Source organism: Borostomias antarcticus, assembly GCF_949987555.1.
Source record: "Borostomias antarcticus genome assembly, chromosome: 4".
NCBI classification, from domain to species: Eukaryota; Metazoa; Chordata; class Actinopteri; order Stomiiformes; family Stomiidae; genus Borostomias; species Borostomias antarcticus.
Window position 1 is genome coordinate 22,280,545 of NC_140237.1, and position 22,738 is coordinate 22,303,282.

General features: G+C 46.5%; 1 protein-coding gene across 1 annotated transcript in view; it reads left to right on the top strand.

The window, feature by feature from the left end:
• Window positions 1-22,738, top strand: part of syt7b (synaptotagmin VIIb) — a gene marked incomplete at both ends in the record, with an annotated part of 91,032 nt that overhangs the window by 15,322 nt on the left and 52,972 nt on the right. Inside the window, one exon of the mRNA XM_084436745.1 lies at window positions 22,135-22,238. Within this exon, the coding sequence (XP_084292871.1) occupies window positions 22,135-22,238 (104 nt within the window). The remainder of the gene's footprint in view (window positions 1-22,134; window positions 22,239-22,738) is intronic.

A 22,738-nucleotide genomic window follows, 5' to 3' on the forward strand; every position in this document is an offset into this window, starting at 1 on the left:
GCGCTGCCTTCAGAAGATCCTCAGCCTGTCCTGGGAAGATCCAGTCCCCTACGTACACAGAAGTCTTTGACAGCACCAACTCCATATGTAAGGAAGCAGCAGTGGCCAAAAAACACCTACGCTGGATAGGGCACTCTATCCGCATGCCTGACCACTGTCTGCCCCGCCAAGTACAGTACGGCCAACTGAGTAATGCAAAGCGCGCCGCAGGCGGACAATGGAGGCGCTACAAGGACGACACCAAGGACCTCCTGAAGAGCTCAAACACCAACCCCACGCAGCTTGAACCTCTCAAGCACTCGACAGAGCAGCCTGGCAGGTCACATGTGCCAGAGCAGTTTCACAAATAAACCACACCAACCAGCAGAGACGGTCCGAGAGGCGCGCACAGCGCCACCAGAGGGCGTCTGGTGTTCCCCTGGCATCCGGGGTTCCCCTGGCATCCGGGGTTCCCCTGCTCCATCTGTGGACGGACGTGCGGGTCACGGTCATCGGCCTCAACGGCCACAACAAGTGGGACCAGCGCCAACGTCGCTGACCCCCCCCCCCCAACCCCTTGCAAGCAAGGGTCATTATCGAACATGATGGACAGCTAAGAGCGTGCGTGTAGTCACGATTAACTCCTTGTGGGGACCCAATGTGTGTGTGTGTGTGTGTGTGTGTGTGTGTGTGTGTGTGTGTGTGTGTGTGCGCGCACACATGCGCATGTGTGCATTTCGATTGTTTGCAGCCAGAATAAACCTCTTAGCTTTTTTTGATCATGATATCTGTTCTGCGTCATGTTGCAACCTGTTGTTGCAGTTCCTAGTCTGTCAAGCTTTTCTAATAACAGACATGGCAGGGGGCATAGGCCGCCACTTTGTCAACTGCCCCCAAAGTTCGAGGTAGTTATCTTGGCAAGAGACTCAATTGATATTTGGACACTGTTCAAATGTATCAAAGACAGACCTATGTCCTAGTTAGGATGAGGCCCCACAGACATTGGAATGCAATTGTACCCTAGACAAATTACACCCGATTAATTAAAGACATGGATGTAAGTTAATTGTTCCTAAGTGGTATTTAAGGACTGTGTCTCCACTGAGTGACTGAGAGCCCTTTTCCACCAAAGGAACTGGTTCGTGAACCGGTTCGTTTCAAAATTCCTGGAACCTTGGTTCTGTCCAGAGAACGGGCCCGCGTTTTGACCAGTTTTGAGCCAAACCGTTGTACGTCAGCCCACGTCCATGATGTCGTCACGGTTCGCACTGAAAAGCCTACTATTTTGTGGTGCCGGTTCGGAACCAGCTTTCGGGTGGACCCATTCAAAATTAGGTTCGCGAACCGGCACCGAACCGGTTCCCTCTTGGTGGAAAAGGCCTATGAGAGTGAGTGGGTATACCATATACATGTAGCCTATTTAAGCAATTGACCACGAGAGGCAGTGGGTTACAGGGGATTTTACCACAGCTACGGGGCGTTGTTAGGCCCGACGCTACAGCCACCCACTGCCTCTCGTGGTCAATTGCTTTTCTACAACGGTTACTACATATATATATTCACAAAAAACACTCAGTCGTAACATTCAATAATTAATTTTCTGATCATTCTTATCATTTTAGTATTTACAAAATCTTCCGCGATAGGCTATAGTTCTGAATTAAATGGTTGCCAGGCAACATAGGCTATCTCGCCTATTTGGGTTGGCCTTGTTCACATAGGCCAAGCCATAAGGCATAATTCGGGTGGTTCACGTTTATTTGAATATTTCCAGCCATGGTGCAGTTATTAAAACAGTTCTCCAGAGCACTCGTTTTTGCTGGTAGGGGTGTGGAAGTGTTGGAGCCGAACTGATGAGTGCGTTATTGTAATAGGATACGAAAAAGGCGAGGTTGCTGCGAGTGGTTGCTACGCAAAGCATAGCCTACCGCTTGATTTTTATCAATGGCCTTGTCAATGAGATTGACGGCGCATTAATACTAATTGTTATGCGGTCGCAGCAGTGGGTTACAGAGTATTTTACCACGGCTGCTAGCCAATCAGAATCAAGTATCCAAACTCTCCGTTGTAGAAATACATGTTAAATCATATTACTGTATAGACAACCCATCTGAGGCCTATAGACGAATAACCATATACAGTATGTGCCTTTAGATTTTTGGTGGAGCGTTTGAACAGTAACACATGTACAGACCATCCTAATAATATTTTGTGAATGATATACTGTACATCACTTGCAAGTACACAACGTCTTCTAGTGCTATTAATTTAACCCTATTTTATTGTAAAAGTCAGAAGACAATGTGATTACCAAACCAAGTAACACAACTGTAAATGTAAATATAGTTATTCGTCTGTAGGCTTCAATTATTTTGACCCTTATTTGACCCTACTCTGTGTCTGACCTTGTTTTTTGAACCTGAAACAAGTTAGCTTTGAAGAGCTTTTTATATGTCCTGTACAAGGTTTAGGGTCTGCAGTTAAGAGAAGGCTTGGAGACTGGGCAACCTTATATTCTAATCTACTATTCAATGTGCATGTCAAGATGTCTCCGCAAACTTGTCTGAGACAGGATGGTCAAACTATTTCGAGCTCGCACAGAAAACCTCAGAGCGTGGTGGACTTAGTAAGGGATCTATGCCTTCGTGCGTGGAAGCTTAGCTTAACAGGGTCTCGCCTCTCACTCTCTCTCTTTCTCTCTCTCTCTCTCTCTCTCTCTCTCTCTCTCTTTCTCTCTCTCCCTCTCTCTTTTATTTTGCTCCCTGCTCCTCGCTGCTCCTGACCTTGGGAAGCAGAGTTCATTCCCGTCTCTAATAGGGACCCTTTTCACACATTTAACAGCAGGGACTCTGATGCCACCCATCAGAGATCGACGGCAGAATGCATATTAATGTTAATGGTGGTTATTAATATCTGTGGTACAGATGTAGATGGCAGCCCGACGCCCCCATTCCCTCTCTGGCTGCAACCCCTCCCTCTATCCAGATATGCAGGGTCAGGCTGTGGGACCTGACGCCGAGGGCCGGAGGCCGGGGGGCAGTGTGTTCATTCGGGGTTACGTTTAATGGACTCCCCTGTCGCAGGCACTCAACGGGGCAGTCCATCACATGGCTGAGGGGCAGGGTTAACAAGGAGCCTGGTCTAACTGCCAGTAATGAGGTAACAAAGCTCTCTTCACGTGGGAAGGGGGGTGGGGGATATTAAAGTGACAGAGGCAAACCCAGGCCCAGTCGGTGGCTAATTAGCTTAGCGCCGAGGTTAGAAGACACAGGTGGCTGACTTGCTGCCCTTTTACTGGTACCTCAGAGGACTGGCCTTTCCACAGGTCTCCCAGGGCTTTGCTCCTTTACTTTGTGTGTGTGTGTGTGTGTGTGTGTGTGTGTGTGTGTGTGTGTGTCTCTCTCTCTCTCTCTGTCTCTCTCTATCCATTGCTTTCTCTCTGTCTGACTCCATCAATTCCATTTAGCTCGGTGTTGCTTTATTGGAGTGATAAAGACTTTTGAAATGCCAAAGCAATGAAGCAGCAAATTCAAAATAATAACAAATAAGTCAGTGTACATGTGTAACAAGCATACAATAAAACAGCCAACAATAAGTACATGGACAATGCATAACAGCAATATATCAATATGATAATGTATTTACTATCTCTGTCTCACAACAAACTAACATTTGTCACACAGGGAGTACGCACACATCACACTATGTAGGCGACAATGCCGAGACACACACACACATACGTGCGCGCACACACTCACACACACACAAGTGGCTGGAGCGTCCAGCACTCTCCACTCTCTCGACTCTCTATCACTCTCTTTCTTTATCTTTCTCCTCCTCTCTATGGATTTGTGTGTGTATGTGTGTGTGTGTGTGTGTATTATATGTGTGTGTGTGTGTGTGTGTATTGTACTTGCTGTGCACATTCTCTATGCTATGATCGGCTTCCATCATATTCTAAGTCATCTTCTATATCCTTAAAATCTGATAAATATTCAGCCATATTGCACACAATATTCCAGGCACCAACAAACCGATCGTAGCGAGAATGTGAGCCGTGAGTGTAGCCTACAGACGGAGAATAGCCAGTCTGCGCACTGCTCTGCGCGTGCGTGCTGGAGCAAGTGGGGAAGCTTTATTTAGTTTCTAAAGACGTTTCTAAAGATCATATTACAGAGGCATGTGAAAACCACAACAAGCCCTCGCTCTATGGAAGCACAACTAGCGATTCATAAAAATAGATTGATGAAAACAACCGTTTCGCGACATTTTTTAGAAGCTGCATTCTTGGTGCCCCGTCCGCCGCCATTACATGGATATACTTGGCTCGCGCTGGATTTTAAATTTATTCTACAGGCCTCCAAATTACACCAAAGTTATCTCGGTGAGTCAAACGTCTTATAATATGCCGTTAATAAGGTCCAGGTTGTCGAAAAAGAGCCTTCTCCTTTAAGAAAGGGAAGGCAGACACGTGACAGTGGCCAGAACGTATGGACTTTCAGAATAAAGGCCTACCCCCTAGATAGACCGATGAATTAAAATATAGGCTACATATTAATACCAGAGGGGACAAGTAGCCTACCCTAACAACACAATCTCAAAGCAAATAAAAATATAGGCTGTATTGTGAAACATGGATAGATGATAGACAGACGTAACGTTATTCTTCATGTTATTGCAACGACATTAACCTACGTTACGATCACTGATGAAGACGGAAATGTAATATAATATGTACACCATTTGAGTTCTATTTAAGGAGGCCAGTCACTATCCTCTGTGTTACTGCCGCCATCTATGCTGAGCTGAGTGCAGGATCCTGTATCTAGCATCTGGACTGCAGGATCCTGTATCCTGTATCTAGCATCTGGACTGCCAGGATCCTGTTCGTGGACTTCTGCTCCGCCTTCAACAGTACAAGACACCTGGAGCTCAAAGTTCTAAAGACAGTGGAGATGGGCTTCAGGAAGACCCCCCCCCCCCCCAGCATTATTTGCACATAACTTTAGACTTAGATTTATAATTTAGATTGCTGTATAAGGCTGTGTGTCCACCGACAAGCTGTATGTAGATGACCAGCACCAAGGTTACAGCTGTTTAGAGTGCACTAGAGCTGGTTAGGCTACCTTTGTTTTACACCTAGGTTAGCAAGGGGTGTCGTGTTTTTGCAGACTGCAGATTAACTAGTGCTAGACAAGGTAAGATAGCCCAATAGCTAATGTTAGCTAGTGCTAACGTTCGCCGCCTCTGCAGTTTCCCCAAAAACCGACCGTTGTCCTCGTCACAACAGACTGGTGTCTTTGTACGGCTATATGATAATTATTGTAGCTCGATATGAAATTATTTTCCTTTTTTGCAGGGTTCGGTCTGGTCTGACAAAACCTTCATCATTCATCACTATATTGTTTTTTTCTTAGCTTATCCTTTTTTGCATTAGCTTTTTGTACTTGCTTCTTGCACAGTTCTAGTCTCATCCTGTCTCCATATTATGCACCACAATCAAAAGCAAATTCCTAGTATCTTGAAAAACTGCATGGCAATAAACTAATTCGGATACTGATTCCATCAAACAATACAATAGCCTAGGCTATAATAGGCTACATTCTTTATTTCTGTGAATGTGATTAAGCATATAAATGTTAGCTCAGAGACACACAGGAAGGAACATGAACAATAACAACAGGCCTCATCATAACATGACCTGTCAGGGACACACTGCATATCAACTCTCACTTGTTTCCTTTCCTCAGTGATTAGCCTACAGTATATTCCTAATAATAAAGAAAGCCATGGCTGTGGCTAGGCCTACACTGCCCAGGGAAGGGGGACCAACCCCAGAACTTTGCCAGTGCCTTGGGAAGGGGCTTGAGTAGGCAATATCCCTATGTCTTTGACATAGGCTACATGTCAGTAGGTTACATGTCAGTAAGACTAGAGCATTGCCTAATAAAAATGTAGGTAGGCTCCACTACAGTAGTTTAAAAGGCCTGTAGACTACGATTTCCTCTTAGAGGCTCCATCTAACTAACAGTAGGTCGAGCATATTTGCGTTTAGTTAGATGGAGCCTCTAAGAGGAAATCGTAGCCTACAGGCCTATTAAACTATTCAGTTTGTTGGCAATTTGTTTTGACAACTGGACAGTTGATGTTGCACAGTAAATGCGCTACATTCAGTTGATGGCTAGTTGCTATCGAAATCATTAGCCCACTGGCTATGAAACAAATCCATCCAGTTAATTTGAATATGAACAGGTACCAGGGGGAGGGGGGTAATAGCTTAGTCCAGGTTTGTTGCTGGCGAGTGGTGCAAACATATATCAACTGACTAGTTATCAAAACTGAATACCATCAAACAGGTTATGCTTGCTTGCTGTTTCCAAATAAATCCTAAGCTTGTTTGATTTGACTGCCTACATGGGCAGCCTGCCAGTTGCAACGGACAGTCAAGCGGTTGCATTTCTTCTGAGCCAGTGCGTCTTATCTAAATAATTATGCAATATTTCAAAAGTCAGAAATCAAATCAAAAATCAATTCTATCAGAAAAATACAGGCCCTATTTATTCACAATCAAACAGCTGTTTCACAAATGATTCAGCCAAGCGATTAAGCGAGTAACCTAGTAGAACGAGAGAAACAGCAGTAGGCTAGCTTAGCCTAGTCAGTTTGCTCCTGCTGCAGTGGGCGGAGGGAGGCTACAAACACATGATAGCTACACTATTCAAGGCAATGGCAAACACAGTAGCACAAGTGTCACAACCGTTAGGACAGGCTAGGCTCTTGCGCTGCCTCCAGCCACCCTCCCTGACTGACGCCCCCTTCAGGTACTTGGTAGCCTCCTGCTGCAGTGTCTCCTCATGACTGGGTTTTTCCACGTAGCCCCTAAGAGGGATAAAGAAGATATCAGCTCAGAAACACATTTCTGCTTTATTGGCACAGCAACAGTAGAAAAGGAAAGAAAAGCTGGGAGAGGAGGGGACTGACACCTTCATGCAGGTACCCATTCATTTGGGGCATGCTTTAAATGCTAAACATGATTTATTTACAACAGACTATTACATTACACCAGGTATTCTCAACCTTCTGTAAGGCCCACTTCTGATTGTTAAAATTCTGAGGACCTAATCGAAGCAGATCCTGATCCACCCCTTGGTGAATGTTTCACTGTTTACTCCAGTAACTAGACATTGAAAGAGAAAACAACACTACCTCTGCACTTGTTTTATTCTAGATCACAGGAACATAGTGGTCGATGATCAGCCGAGACAGGAATGAAGGTCACATGTGGGAAAAGACAAAAGACACAACCCATGCATTATCAATTTTGTTAGACTCGCTGACATGAAAAGTAGACACTACCATTGCTTAAAAATATGTAAACTGTATAAACTTGGGATCATGATCATGATGCTGAGCCCAGTTTATTAAGTGAGAGGAGAGCATACTTGCACTCGTTGCACGCAAGCTTTCCTCAGTATTGTGACAATATTACTACTTTTTAAACCCTTAATAAGCATTATTTGACCTTTCAATTCTCTTCACTTACATAAACAGACAGTGAAATAATGAAGAAATATAATATATAACTAACAGAAATACTTACACAAATAACTAAATAGCCTAACTCAAATATTCATTGAATTGCTGAAACTGAACAAGGAACAGTCTATCTAAGCCTGTTGCTGCCCTCCTGTGAAAACGGTAAATGTGTAGGTAAGTCTGTGTATGTGAGAGGTAATGTGTGTGTATGTGAGAGGTAATGTGTGTGTATGTGAGAGGTAAGTCTGTGTATGTGAGAGGTAATGTGTGTGTGTATGTGAGAGGTAATGTGTGTGTATGTGAGAGGTAATGTGTGTGTATGTGAGAGGTAAAGTATGTGTATGCCGGGCTGAAAATGAACACCTGCCACCAACCAAATGCAGGTAGAATTTCCAATTGGTGACTAGATTTTGGAAGGCTACTGTACCTGAAAAAAATATATACTTGGCCGGTAGATTTTTTCATCTACAGTCCCCTTGGCAGGTGACTCAGCGTGAGCCAAAAAGTTAATTTTCACCCCTGTGTGTATGTGAGAGGCAAGTTTGAATTATGGCGCATACGGCACCTCATAAATTCACACCAGGAGCATGGATTTTATGACATGGGTGTGTATTTCTGTGTGTATGTGTGTGTTTCCCGAGTCAGTATCCAGTCAAATGTACATGAACACCTCATCCGTACACAACACCTTCATGTCCTGATTAAAACCGTTTCAGGTCGAAACATGTCAACTTTTTTAACCTATTAGCCATGTATCAATAAAGTCTTTTCATCATTTACCCTCCTCGAGTACCAGGATCTGTCTTCTTTTCACGAACACCTCTCCACACCCTCTGGGGACTATCAACTATCCTCTCTCTCTCTCTCTCTACAGCTCTCTCTCTCTCTCTCTCTAGCTCTCTCTCTCTCTCTCTCTCTAGCTCACTCTCTCTCTCTCTAGCTCTCTCTCTCTCTCTAGCTCACTCTCTAGCTCTCTCTCTCTCTCTCTCCAGCTCTCTCTCTCTCTCTCCAGCTCTCTCTCTCTCTAGCTCTCTCTCTCTCTAGCTCTCTCTCTCTCTCTAGCTCTCTCTCTCTCTCTCTCTCTAGCTCTCTCTTTAGCTCTCTCTAGCTCACTCTCTAGCTCTCTCTAGCTCTCTCTCTCTCTAGCTCTCACTCTAGCTCTCTCTCTCTTAGCTCACTCTCTAGCTCTCTCTCTCTCTATCTCTCTCTCTAGCTCTCTCTAGCTCACTCTCTAGCTCTCTCTCTCTCTCTCTATCTCTCTCTCTCTAGCTCTCTCTCTCTCTCTAGCTCTCTCTCTCTCTCTCTCTCACACACACACCTGGACCATCCATACTCTTCATCTACACACTGACTGGGAAAGAGATCGTGAGTGTCTGTGGGGGCACGGTTCTGTGTGTAGAGGAGGTGGCGCAGCATACAGCCCTGTGGGGAGCCAGTGCTGAGAGTGATGGTGGGGGAGAGGTGTGTGTGTGTGTGTGTGTGTGTGTGTGTGTGTGTGTGTGTGTGTGTGTGTGTGTGTGTGTGTGTGTGTGTGTGTGTGTGTGTGTGTTGGGGGACGGGGGGACGGAGGAGCCAGGACACAGAGCGCTGAGCAGCAGGGTTACAACAGCATGGACAACATTGTGTGTGTGTGTGTGTGTGTGTGTATGTGTGTGTGTGTGTGTGTGTGTGTGTGTAGGTGTGTAGGTGTGTGTGTGTGTGTGTGTGTGTGCGCCTGGGTGTGTGTGTGCGTGAAAGCATGCATGTGTGTCTGTAATAAGTTGCAGGTGTAATAGTTTTTCATTTTGATCAAAAGCAACCTACAGTGATGGTGCAGTACTTTCTCCAGCACTTGATCTCAAAAGGATTCAAATTTGCAGCCCTGAGGGTTCCAAGTGGCAACATGCTTAAGTATGCGAACCACAGACAGACAGACAGACTCACCTCTAGCTGGTGCAACAGTTACTTGTCAGCCGTGTCGAGTAATTGACAGCTATAAAGTGGTCTATTGTTGACGTTGATTTTGATACAGTATGTTGGTGTTTGTCTTGGAAAGGAAACAGCAGCTTTACATTCTGAGGGAGTGTTTCTTGCAGGCAGACTGCCCAGCAGAACACACAGTGCTGGTTCTCTCCCTCCAACCCTTTCATCCCCCCCCCCCAACCCCATCTCTCCACTTCACATCCTTTCCTAAAACTACTTTCTCCTCTGCTCACTTTTAGATTCCGTCCATATCTCGTTTTCCGTTCTGCTTCCTGACAGCTGACCCCGGACCGACTCCTGCAGGGGTTTGAACGCTGAAACTTTCCACTGCTCCTCCTCCTCCTCCAGCTCTGCCGCTCTCTCTCTCTCATCTCCGTACCGTCTCTCTCTCTGACCCCCCCACCCACGTTTCTCTATCTGTAACCTCCACACCTCCCTGCTCCTCTCCTCCCCTTACCCTTCTCTGTCACCTGGGCCTCCTCTACCTTCTCCTCAGTCTGGGATTGATGGCTCCTCCGTGTGTGTGTGTGTGTGTGTGTGTGTACCGTTCTGAAGTAGCCTTCACTCGAGGCAACACACCTGCCAGTCAAAGACATGAGCGTGCTGTGAAGGGATGATGATTGGGAAGGAAGTTTGCCCCGGCTGTCGAGGGGGCATCTTTCTAGCCCGGGCAGATGGATGAAATATTGACACGGCACTCCGTCTGCTTGTTTGATACTGTTGTGCTGATGCTTCTGACCGGTTCTCCGGTAGTGACTAGTGAGTAAGATTCTATCTCAAGGAGACCTTGTTCGATTAAATCTGCTTGACAAAGTGGCGCCGGAGCTCAAACAGACATCCTCCGTCCCTAAAACGCCGCGCTCGGCGAGCGGGCGGATCGTGGGAACGTGGGCGATAGTGTGGAAAACGGCCGCCGTGTTGCGCCGACGCCAGTTCATCTTGTCCGATGGGCGGAGTGTCGTGATCTCTGGCCCGAGCCTGCAGCGTCCAGACTCCCGGGCCTTGGAGGCTGTGTACCGGGGGGGGGGGGACTCGGACGATGTCTGAAATACAATGTAAGTGTCTCTGTCCGGTCACTCTTTATGGCTCCCATAGGTGATCTTTAATGTAATGTCCTCAGTTGCTCTAGGCTTGGATGAGTTCAGCTGGGAATGCTCTCTCTCTCCATATCTCTCCCCCCCCCTCTCTCTCTCTCTCTCCTCCTCTCTCTCTCTCTCTCTCTCTCCCTCTCTCTCTCTCTCTCTCTCTCCTAGACGCTTGCTTGTTCAACAAGTCTGATTGGGTCATCTGAAACTCTCTATCCACTCATTGGCTGCCATCCTCTCCTGGTGTATTAGGGATCAGGGGTGAGGGGTCAGACACCCCCACTACTGTTGTTCCACTCTATCACCCCCTGGGACAGACACACTCTTCCACTGGAGATCTCCTGACTAATAGGCCTAGCACACACACACACACACTCACACACATACGCACACACACACACAGCGACTAACAGCATGGCCACCAGCACTGTGAGAAGAACACAGGCAGAGAGACAGAGCAGGAGGGAGAGAACGAAGGAGGAGGGGGAGAGAGAGAGAGAGAGAGAGAAGGAGGTGGTGAAATGAGTGAGAGGGAGGGAGAGGAGGAGAGAGCGATCTGTCTGTCTGTCTACAAATAATCTGCCTGGTGCACTGATGCAGATAACGTTGTGAACGATCCTTTATCGCTCACATACATTTTCTCCCTGCTCCTCACACACAGATGGAGTCCTGATCGGTTCCCCCGACTAGGTCAGCTGCCCTGCCATTGGAGGGCTGGCGGCCGCGGCTGGCCTATATTACCCGGCCAGTGACCTGTTGTCAAAGTCCCAGGGGAGGAGAGCGACATCCATCTCTGTCCGCCGTTCGGAGTAGTGGCGCCACTCGAAAAGCCCAGACATTGCCCTCTGAGAACTCAGGGGAGCACCCTCCGAGGCGTCGCCCGTTTAACGGTCCGTTTCCTCTGCCGAAGGTCGACGGGTCGAATCCCGTCTGTGTCATGGGCTTGATAAGGACCATTATCCCCTGTCCTCGTCCTGGCACAGTGACCCTCTGTGGTGGAGGAGAAAGGGCTGCGTGTAGTCCTGTTGATACAGAATCAGATATTATTATGAATATCATATTACTGTCCGTAATCAGTTCTTGAATATTCATGCATAGCCCCTCATGAATGATAGGTCAAATACAGTCAGATTGTCATTTTGTAATGTGCGTGCCTGTCTCTGTGTGTGTGTGTGTGTGTGTGTGTGTTAGTCTGAACGGTGATAACCATCGGTAGTGAAACAGGTCCTTAGAAAACAGCTGCTGCCGGGACTCGCCATATGTGGAGGAGACGGGGTTAAAATCCACTGAGGAACAGAGAGAGAGAGAGAGAAAGACTCAGAGAGACAGAGAGTGAGGGGGCAGGGGTTTTATGGAGGCCATTCTTTCAGATGAGTAAGTTTAATTGTTGCAGTATTAAATTATGTCATTACTTGATGAGGGAAGTAGAGAGCATGACCAGAGTATGGGCGGGCGGTGAGGGTTCAGAATGTCTGGGGGGTGGGGGCAGAGTTCATGAACACACCTTTCATCTACACAACCAACCAATGTCGTTTTATACACTACAGTTGTGAATAGATTGCCTCACACCATGCAGTAAAACTGATTCCCAGGTATGAAATGAATGAATGCTTGGTTTTTCCAGCCTCTTCCATCATTGCTGTCAGTGTCTATGGTGGATTACTGTAACAGTATGCAATTTATAAAGGTCAGCGGTGATGTTAAACAGTCGTGTATGCACTGGAGTGTGTGTTTGTGTTTGTGTGCGTCCATGTGTGTGTGCGTGCATACGCATGTGTGTGTTTGTGTGTGTGTGTTTGAGTGTGTGTGTGAGCGTGCATGTGTGTATGTTTTTGTGTTTTGAGTGTGTGTGTGTGTGTGTATCTGAGTGTGTGTGTGTGTGCGTGCGTGTGTGTGTCTTTGAGTGTGTGTGTGTGTGTGTGTGTGTCTTTGAGTGTGTGTGTGTGTGTACTGTATTTGTTTGTGTGTATACTGTATGTAACTGACTGACTCTTACATGCCCTTTGTATTTCTATCTCTGTGGGCATAAATAAATTACTCAAATGTGTGTGTGTGTGTGTGTGTGTGTGTGTGTGTGTGCGTGTGTGTGTGCGTGTGTGTGCGCGTGTATGTGTCTGTGTGTGTGTGTGCGCGTGTGTGCATACTGTACGTGCATGTGCGTGTGTGTGTGTGTGTGCATGTTTGTGTGTGTATTTGAGTGATAGCAGATAGATTGCTGTGAGAGCCTGGGGCTGGTAGTCTCTCAGCCACAGGAGAACTCCCACTCCGTGGAGCCACTCCTGGGGAGAGAGGGGGAGGGAGGGAGGGCTGGAAGAAAAGGAGAGAGGGAGGGAGAATAGAGAGGGAGAGAGAGAGGGAGAGATACCAGGGGAAATAGGGGCGATGGAGGAGGGAGAGAGGGTGATGGGCCGTCCCTGGTGGGCTGTCCACAGTCAGGGCTCTTCCAGACCAGAAGCAATATCCACATGCTCTCTCCCTCCCTCTCTCCCTCCCTTTCTCCCTCCCTCTCTCCCTACCTCTCTCCCTCCCTCTCTCCTCCTCTCAGTTTGTGTCTGAGAACCTGTGGCCACAGCTGTCACTGTATCTGGGCCCACTAGCCGCTAGCTCAGCTGGTGGGACATGCTACTGTTATTCTCTCTCTCTCTCTCTCTCTCTCTCTCTCTCTCTCTCTCTCTCTGCCTAGGTCTCTCTCTCCCCAACCAGGCTGCTCTCTCTCTCTCTCTCTCTTACTCTGTCTCTGTCTCTGTCTCTGTCTCTCTCTCTCTCTCTCTCTGCCTACTGTAGCTCTCTCTCCCCAACCAGGCTGCTCTCTCTCTTAGTCTCTGTCTCTCTCTCTCTCTCTCTCTCTCTCTCTCTCTCTCTCTCTGCCTAGGTCTCTCTCTCCCCAACCAGGCTGCTCTCTCTCTCTCTCTTACTCTGTCTCTGTCTCTGTCTCTCTCTCTGTCTCTCTCTCTCTCTGCCTACTGTAGCTCTCTCTCCCCAACCAGGCTGCTCTCTCTCTTAGTCTCTGTCTCTCTCTCTCTCTCTCTCTCTCTCTCTCTCTCTCTCTCTCTGTCTCTCTCTCTCTCTGCCTACTGTAGCTCTCTCTCTCCCCAACCAGGCTGCTCTCTCTCTTAGTCTCTGTCTCTGTCTCTCTCTCTCTCTCTCTCTCTCTCTCTCTCTGCCTAGGTCTCTCTCTCCCCAACCAGGCTGCTCTCTCTCTTACTCTGTCTCTCTCTCTGTCTCTCTCTCTCTCTGCCTACTGTAGCTCTCTCTCCCCAACCAGGCTGCTCTCTCTCTTAGTCTCTGTCTCTCTCTCTCTCTCTCTCTCTCTCTCTCTCTCTCTGTCTCTCTCTCTCTGCCTACTGTAGCTCTCTCTCTCTCCCCAACCAGGCTGCTCTCTCTCTTAGTCTCTGTCTCTGTCTCTCGCTCTCTCTCTCTCTCTCTCTCTCTCCCTATCTCTCTCTCAATTTTTTTTTTTTTTTTTTTCAATTCAATGGGCGTTTGGCACGAAACAACAAAAGCAACAGTGGAATTACAGAAATAATTCTACAGTATATACACATACTGTACACATCCCAATATACAAATATATACACAGGTACTTACATATAAACATATACAGTACACACATGCATCTACATTGCACATGTATACAGCTGTAGTTTGGACCACACTAAATCATTGACACATATCCATAGATACAGATACAGTATTCAGAATTTCTGAATATTGAATATATAGACACATGTTTTACTTCCTACACATTTTATATTCAGAAACTGTACATTCTTATGGAACATACATACAGTACAATCCATTACAATATAACAATATAATTTATTGAAATATATTTAATTTTTATATATGTGTATAAACTCTGTATAATCTCTCTCTCTCTCTCTCTCTCTCTCTGCTCCCACTCTCTTTATTTTTTGCTCTCTCTCTCTCAAGCTGCTGCTGGTATTTACCACCATATTGAATGTGCAGCTCTTTCTCCTCAGCTAGACTGCTGTTCATATCTGCTGCCGCGGCTGCAGCTTTAATAATTAGAGGAGCGAGCACAGCTAATTAGCAGGAAGTAATCCTCCACCTATCACAGCCATCTAATGGATGTGTCTCTGGGTGAGACGGCAGTGAGATATCTTTCAATAGCAGGGCGGGCGTGCAGACAGACAGACACAGACAGACAGACAGACAGACAGACAGACAGACAGACAGGCAGGCAGACAGGCAGGCAGGCAGACAGACAGACAGACAGACAGACAGACAGACAAGAAAAGAAAAATCTTGAAGAGCTCTAAATGCAATTAAGAGAAAAGTCTATAATTACCAAATTCCAATTCAAATCTGTCTTAAATGATTTGATTGTGTCATCCAGCCCATTGCACTGTATGGTAGTGAAATATGATCAGTCATCCTAGCTATACCTGCTGGGACAAACATCCCACAGAATCTTTACATGCACAATTCTGCAGATACATTTTACGTACAGTATACAGAGAAAAACACCAACAAATGCATGTAGAGCAGAATTAGGCAGATACTCACTAATAATTAACATTCAAAAGAGAGAAGAAATCCAGCCCCCTAGACACCCTCCATTCCAAAGCCATTGAAATCCAAGAGCTGAGGAGCTAAGGAAACCTATTTGGAACATTGGTTCACAAGATGTAAGCCAAAGTAGATTAGAATGTTATCTGGCCCTAAAAATAGATATATATATATACATTGGCAGAATATCTTTCTACTGTCTGAGATAGAAAGCAGAGACTGATCCTAACCAAGTACAGGCTCAGTGACCACAAATTGGCAATCAAAAAAGGACGACAAAAAATCATGGCAACCAAAAGAAAATAGAATATGTGATCAGTGTTTGACAGGTGAGGTTGAAACAGAGCTGCACTTCCTCCTATTCTGTAAAGCATTCAATGAAATAAGGAACATCTACTTTAATAAGTTTAAGTGTGTAATTCCAGACTTCAAACAACTTAATGACCTCTCAAAATTAATAATAATCCTAGAAGGAGACAGGGCATGTATGGCTGCATATTGTATCAGCATGCCACAACCTGAGGGACAGTGAATGACCTAGACACACACAGCACACGCAAATACACACACACACACACACACACACACACGCTCGTCCGCACACAAACATACATATACCCATTGTGATTATTATTATTACTATTTATTACAGCATTTCTTATTTCTTATTCATATATATATATGTATATATATATATATATATATATATATATATATATTATCTCTTTGTATTTGTTTGTCTGTTTTTTTAAATTAGTACTATGCTTTGGCAATATTTACATACTAGGTATTTCCTGCCAATAAAGCTTATTGAATTGAATTGACAGACAGACAGACAGATTGCCAGTCAGATAAACAGAGGATCAGTCAGACAGACAGACAGACAGACAGACAGACAGACAGGCAGACAGACAGACAGGCAGACAGGCAGACAGACAGGCAGACAGACAGGCAGATTCCCAGTTAGCCTGCCAACCAGCCACCACCAAAATTATCCTACAGTGGTACTGCCTGTCTCTATCTCTCTATCTCTCCATCCCCTCCGGTCTCGCTATCTATCTCTCCTTGTGATTATGTTTACTTAATAGCCCCCCGGTCAGGCCGTTCACATCCCACTCTGGAGTAATCTAACCATTATTATATACTGCAGTAGTGATAGCGGCATAATTATTAATTCCAATGTTTCCAGTGTTTATCTATCACCGAGCCATGTTATTTAGCATTTATGTCTTACTCTGCTTTGAATCCCTGCTGTCAGAAGCATCCTATGATTCTGGTGTAGCGGACATGGTTACCGACTGGTCACAAGATGGCTTGGGTGTGGTTTAGGGGATACGGTCACCTGCTAACCCCCCATCTTGTGTTTTTGGTCATCTTAGTTGTACAGTAACACAGACACCTAACTGAATATGGTCTGTGATGATGAGAAGCGGGGAGACAGTGTGCACATTGACTTGTCTTCTCTGACTCGGTGGAGTCACAGTGTATTACCAAGGCTCCAGAGTGAGACCGTTGCGGTCGCACATTCGACCAAAAATCTGTCGAGTGAGATGAAACATTTATTTTGGGCGCACCGGTGCGTCTGACATTTAGCAGGTCTTTCTCTCAGTGTGTGTGTGTGTGTGTGTGTGTGTGTGTGTGTGTGTGTGTGTGTGTGTGTGCATGTGTGTGGCGTTATCTTTTTTTCCCCCATCCGCATTCTGTGAAGACCCGCCCCTACTCTGTCTCTGATTGGCTCAGACACTGATATTCTTCTTCGCTGAATGCAGGTGGGAGGGGTGGGAAGGCATGTGTGTAGGCTATGTGTGAAACCACGCCCTGTACTCCTCCTCAAGCGACATCACAACCTTTAGAACACATCGGTCATTCAAAATGAAAAGCACTGTTCATTGTTTTTTCTTCGAGAAGAATGCTGCGGTGTCCGTTTCACCTAACCGGACGCTTCACATAACCATCTGGGATCTCTCCTCTGGAAACCTTTTGGGAAAGGGCCGGCACTTTCAAAAATACTGAACCACCTGCTGACTTTAACTGCTCTTCACCGTCTCGTCACACCTAAACCCGCCCGGCGTGGCTGTTTGTGTTTCCTCATTGAACGCTGATTGGCGAGATCTGATCTGAGTTCAACGAACGCTGATCTGGCACAAACGGATCTCTGTGGAGAGCATCCAGACTGATTTGCGAGAGAGGCCTCGCAAGATCGGGACGGCCTCACAAGGCTATGTTCCACCTGTCCCCGGCCCTGGAAGGCCCCGCCCAAACCGCCGTCATCGGCGGAGGTGACCGCTCCACCACCTGTCTCCCGACGCCTCACCCTGACCCAACCTCCTCGGCGGAGATGGCCTCATCTGACTCTGAGCCAGATCCTACCACATACAAAATATTATATATGCCAAGATATTTGCCTTTCCTTAAGAGTGGCTTGTCCATTATCCGTGGCTCAGATGATAGAACAGCCAACACTGCACTGCATTCATTAAAAAGAGTGCAGCCAAAGCCCGGCTGCTGGGAACCATGGGAGCCGTAAGCGGGGGGTAAAGCTAGAACGATCCCAAGTGCCCTATTTGTATTATGATAAGGTCATGATAAGGGAGGGGGGCCATTATTGCACTCTTTCATACAATTACGAGCGGCGCCCCTGCTGGGAACAGTGCTTTGGCTGTCGTTCCGAATTGAAACTTTAAAAAAGTGCGTCTCCAGGAAACACGTTGTGCGCCATGGGTGATGAGTGACGGGGGCGTGGCCCACCGAGCAGCCCCCCCGACTGTCAACTATCAACACCAGGCATGGCTGGTGACTCTCGTGTGCAATCCTACCGACGTTTGAGAGGCGGCGTACAATCGGGCTCACATCAGAACGTGCGGTGTCATCGAGCGCACATTTGGCATCTTAAAACGCCGACTTAGATGCCTGGATCGTAGTGGTGGGGCTATGCTATATAGTCCCCCGAAAGTATGCCAGATCATTGTAGTGGGCTGCATCCTGTACAACATTGCCATGAGAGCCGGTCTGCGCATGGATGTGGGTCTTCATCCTGAGGAGCACGGAAATGGAAATGAAGACTCCAACGATGACCAGGAGCCACCTGCCCACCTGTCTCATGTGCGAGCAGATGAGGGCAGACATGTCAGGCATTATCTCACATGAATTACTTTGCTGTCTCTGCAACAAAATAAAGTTGTCAAATTACACCTTTGTGATCAAAAATTCAAATAGCCTAGGCCCACATCATTAGGCCTACGACCAAAGATTAAATGAAAAGTAAGAAAAATAGGCTGTGCCCAACTTCGGCCTAAACATTCAGCACCATGGACAGCTCTGCTCAAACAAATGCAATGACAATGATACAGTGACAAAAACAAAGGATTCTTGTTTTTTGCTCAGGAGTTATTGAACGATATTTTCTCCTTTGTTCTCTTTTTCAAATCATTCCATCTCCGTTTGCAGTCCATAGGCTACTATTCGCCTTATTCACCTCAGGTCAGTCTGACGTAATTGGGGGTGCGGATGCGGAAGTGCCCGTTGACTTCAATGTTAAAAGTTCACTGTAAAAAAAACACTTCAAGAACCAAAATAGTCAAAATAACAGGCTGAATACACTATCATGGTTACAAACTCATCATTACCAGACTCCGAATACATGGGAGTGAATGCAACTATGGCTCATTCACCTCCATGTATATCCAAACGCGAAAACAATGGCAGTGAAAACAAATTGTGAGGCATACTGTACATACTCAGGAGCAAATTGCACTCAGCTGCAACACCGTATAGGCGTGTTTGCGTTAGAATATCATTAGCGCAATATCTTTAGTGAATAGGTCGTTAAAGGACAATGCTCGTTTTTGACAACCTGGACCTTATTTACGACATATTATAAGACGTTTGACTCACCGAGAACACTTTGGTGTAGTGATCTGTCTTGATCAATCGCTAGTTGTGCTTACATAGAGCATAGGCCTGTTGTGGTTTTCACATGCCATGATCTTTAGAAACGTCTTTCGAAACGAAATAGCTTCCTCACCTGCTCCAGCACTAATGCGCACAGCGCGCAATCGTTGCTCCAGCACGCTGTGCGCATGCGTGCTGGAGCAAGTGAGGAAGCTATTTCGTGTCTAAAGACGTTTCTAAAGATCATATTACAGAGGCATGTGAAAAACCACAACAGGCCTATGCTCTATGTAAGCACAACTAGCGATTCATCAAGACAGATTGATGAAAACAACCGTTTCGCGGCAGAAAATAGATTTTTAGAAACTGCATTCTAAGTGCCCCGACCACCGCCATTACATGGATATACTGGCTCGCGCTGGATTTTAAATTTCTTCTACATGCCTCCGAACTACACCAAAGTGATCTCGGTGAGTCAAACGTCTTATAATATGTCGTAAATAAGGTCCAGGTTGTCAAAAACGAGCATTGTCCTTTAAGACGGAGTACATGACGGGTGCAAATTACACTATGGTGCTATTACCAGCCGCAATCCACTCTTTGTGAATTCGCCCCATACTGTACATACACTCACCACACTCCATTCTATATTACGTAAATTGCAGTTGTGCCTCCCTTTTTAATAGTACATCGTATTTTGTATATTGCACGGTATTTTGTATTTGCACTGTTCTTTCGTACTGCATTTGCACTGCCATGCCTTTGCACTGTCCTGTCCTGTCCTGCACCCTGTCCTATGTCGTCTGCAACAGAGTCTGCCTTAACCCTGGTCAAATTATTAGTATTCGTGAACCTTACTCATGGCAATAAACGGATCTTGAATCTTGAGTCTTGAATCTGTTCCCCGCAATGACAGTGTGAGCTGATGTGTGTGCAGCTGAAGGGAGCAGCAAGGGAACAGTCACCATGAATTTTGTTCAGCTGTTCTTCAACGCATAATAGCACCTGATTGCTTTGATTGGCGGCTGGCACCTGAAGCCCGCCTGTGCTGAGGTGAGTCGGCCAGTGTAGGAAGAAGGGAATAAGAGAAGATGGAGAGGTGGAGAACGAGGGAGGATGGAGAGGTGGGGAGAGGGTGGGCGCTCGTTATTCGTCTTCCTGTGTGAACTTGCAGACCAACTTTCCAGAGGTTTTATGGGCGAGAGGATGGAGGGAGGGAGGGAGGGATGAGTGAGCAGAGGACTTGTGTGGGCAAAGGGAGAGAGAGAAATAGAAAATGTAACAGAGAGTGAGAGAGAAAAAGGAATGGGGTCGAGCTGAGCCATTTGTTTGTGTCCAACACAAAGCCAGCGCAGCTCCGCCGTTTGAACAGCTCAGGAAGAGGAAGAGGACGAGATGAATAGTGCAGTTGTCGGGCGGAGGTGGAGATCTCTCTTCCTAGGCTCTGAAAGAGCTCTTTATCTCCCCAAGGTCGGTCAGGAGCTCCAGAGAGACCATCAGCAGACCGAGGGGAGGAGACGCGTGGACGACCAACCAACGAACAAGGGAGCTGACAATTATCGAGCTTGCTAATGAGCCAGATTAAGCACAGTTGTTTTTTGTCTCTCTCTCTCTACCTCTCTCCCTCTCTCTCTCTTTCTCTCTCTACCTCTCTCCCTCTCTCGCTCTCTCTCTCTACCTCTCTCCCTCTCTCTCTCTCTCTCTCTCTCTCTCCCTCTCTCCCTTTTCATCACCTTGGCTTTCAGTGACCATGGATGCTGATACATTATTTGTCCCTGACGTGTCTAGATCAGTGGTTCCCAAACATATCAGCCACCGACCTTCAGAGACTCACAGCCCCCACTATATCTGGAGGTGGTTGAAGCATGCAAACATTCGCACGCACACACACCAATACATACAGTACACATACTGTAGTTGTGCCTTCCCCTTTATTTCTATGTTATTTTTAACGGTGCATCGTAATTTATACATTGCACTGCATTTTGTTGCACTGTATTTTGTATTTGCAGTTTTTAGTTTGCACTGTCATGTCGTTGAGCTGTCCTGTCCTGCACCCTGTCCTATGTCGTCTACAACAGCGTATGTCTTAATCCTAGTCAAATTCCTAATACAGGATGTGTGAACCACATCCTGTACATGTCAATAAACAGATCTTGAGTCTTGAGTCTTGAATAGGCTTAGGCTATTCAAACACGGGCACAATCAACAACTAAAGAACACAATAGCAGCAGCCTAACAACCATAATATTAATTTTTATAATAATTTAATTTAGTAAATATTAAACTTACCTCATACTATTTCTACCTTTCGTAACAATTATGATTACAATAGGCTATTTTTAATAATTTTAAAATTGTATTTCACACATTCTGGAAATAGGCTATTTTGAGACGTTTTATGACCCCCCCAGCCCCCCCCCCCCCCCATCATCTTACAACCCCCATCCCTGTCTGGCGACCCTCACTTTGGGAACCACTGGTCTAGATGTACACCCAGGAAAACCATTTTCAAGTTCACTCATGAGGAACAGATTCAACTGCCCTGACACTGAGCACAGGGAGGCCACGCTGAAGCGGTGCTCAGTATTGTGCTATATTACGCTGCGCTGTGGCAGATTGTGTTTGATTGTAAACCTTTGCTCTACTTTTCTGCTTTTCTCCCTCTTCTCTTGATAGATGAGTCTGTCTGTGGTTTAGCGATGATGGAGTGGAGAGAGGAAAGCACATTAAAGGCCCACACACACACACACACACACACACACACACACGCACACACACATCCGCCTCCTCTTCCTACCCCTCGTCCTTCCGTCATAAGCCTCATCGGTGTGTTTTTCAATGGTTTATTTATTGCTTGTATTGTGCCGGCGCAGGCTGCCGGATGGAAGGGTATTGAGAGTTCGCTTTTTTCTCGTCAGAACATTTTGCTCTGTGTGTTCAACACTGCCCCCTCTCAACCCAGAACTGGTTGGCACAGCAAGTGGGCACATTTTTGCCTCCATGTATATGGACTTATCTCTCTAATCCCCTCCTTCCTTCCTATCTCTCTCTCTCTCTCTCTCTCACACTCTCTCTCCCTTTCTCTCTCTCCCTCTCTCTCTCTCTCTCTCTCTCTCTCTCTCTCTGTCTCTCTCTCTCTCCTCAGGCTCTCTGTCTCTCAGTGTGTTCCTGGTGTCCGTGGGGCTGACGGTCTGTGCCGTCTGGCTCGTCGCACTGTGTGGCGTCTGCACCTGGTGTCAGCGCAAGCTGGTGAGTGAACTATGATGTCATATCCTGTCCCTGTCCCCGGGGATGAGGTGAGTTCGCACACGTGTTCCGACGTGCCCCTCTCTCCCTCACGACAGATGCGCCTGCCAACTAGGAAGCATGTGAGAGAGAGAAAGGTGTTACTTTCTAAGTGTCAGAAATTGCGAGAGAGTGAGAGAGAGAGGAGAGAGAGAGGGAGAGAGAGAGACGGAGGGAGAGGGGATGAGAGAGAGGAGAGAGGGAGGAGAGAGAGGAGAGAGAGGGAGAGAGAGAGACGGAGGGAGAGGGGATGAGAGAGAGGAGAGAGAGAGGGAGGAGAGAGAGAGGGAGAGAGAGATGGAGGGAGAGAGGAGAGAGAGGGAGAGAGAGAGACTGAGAGAGACAGAGAGAGTGAGAGAGAGAGGTACAGTAGAGAGAGAGAGGCAGAGACTGAGAGAGACACACAGAAGATGGGAGAAGGAGAGAGCTATTTCCAAGGATCTAAAAATCTCTGTGACAATGCA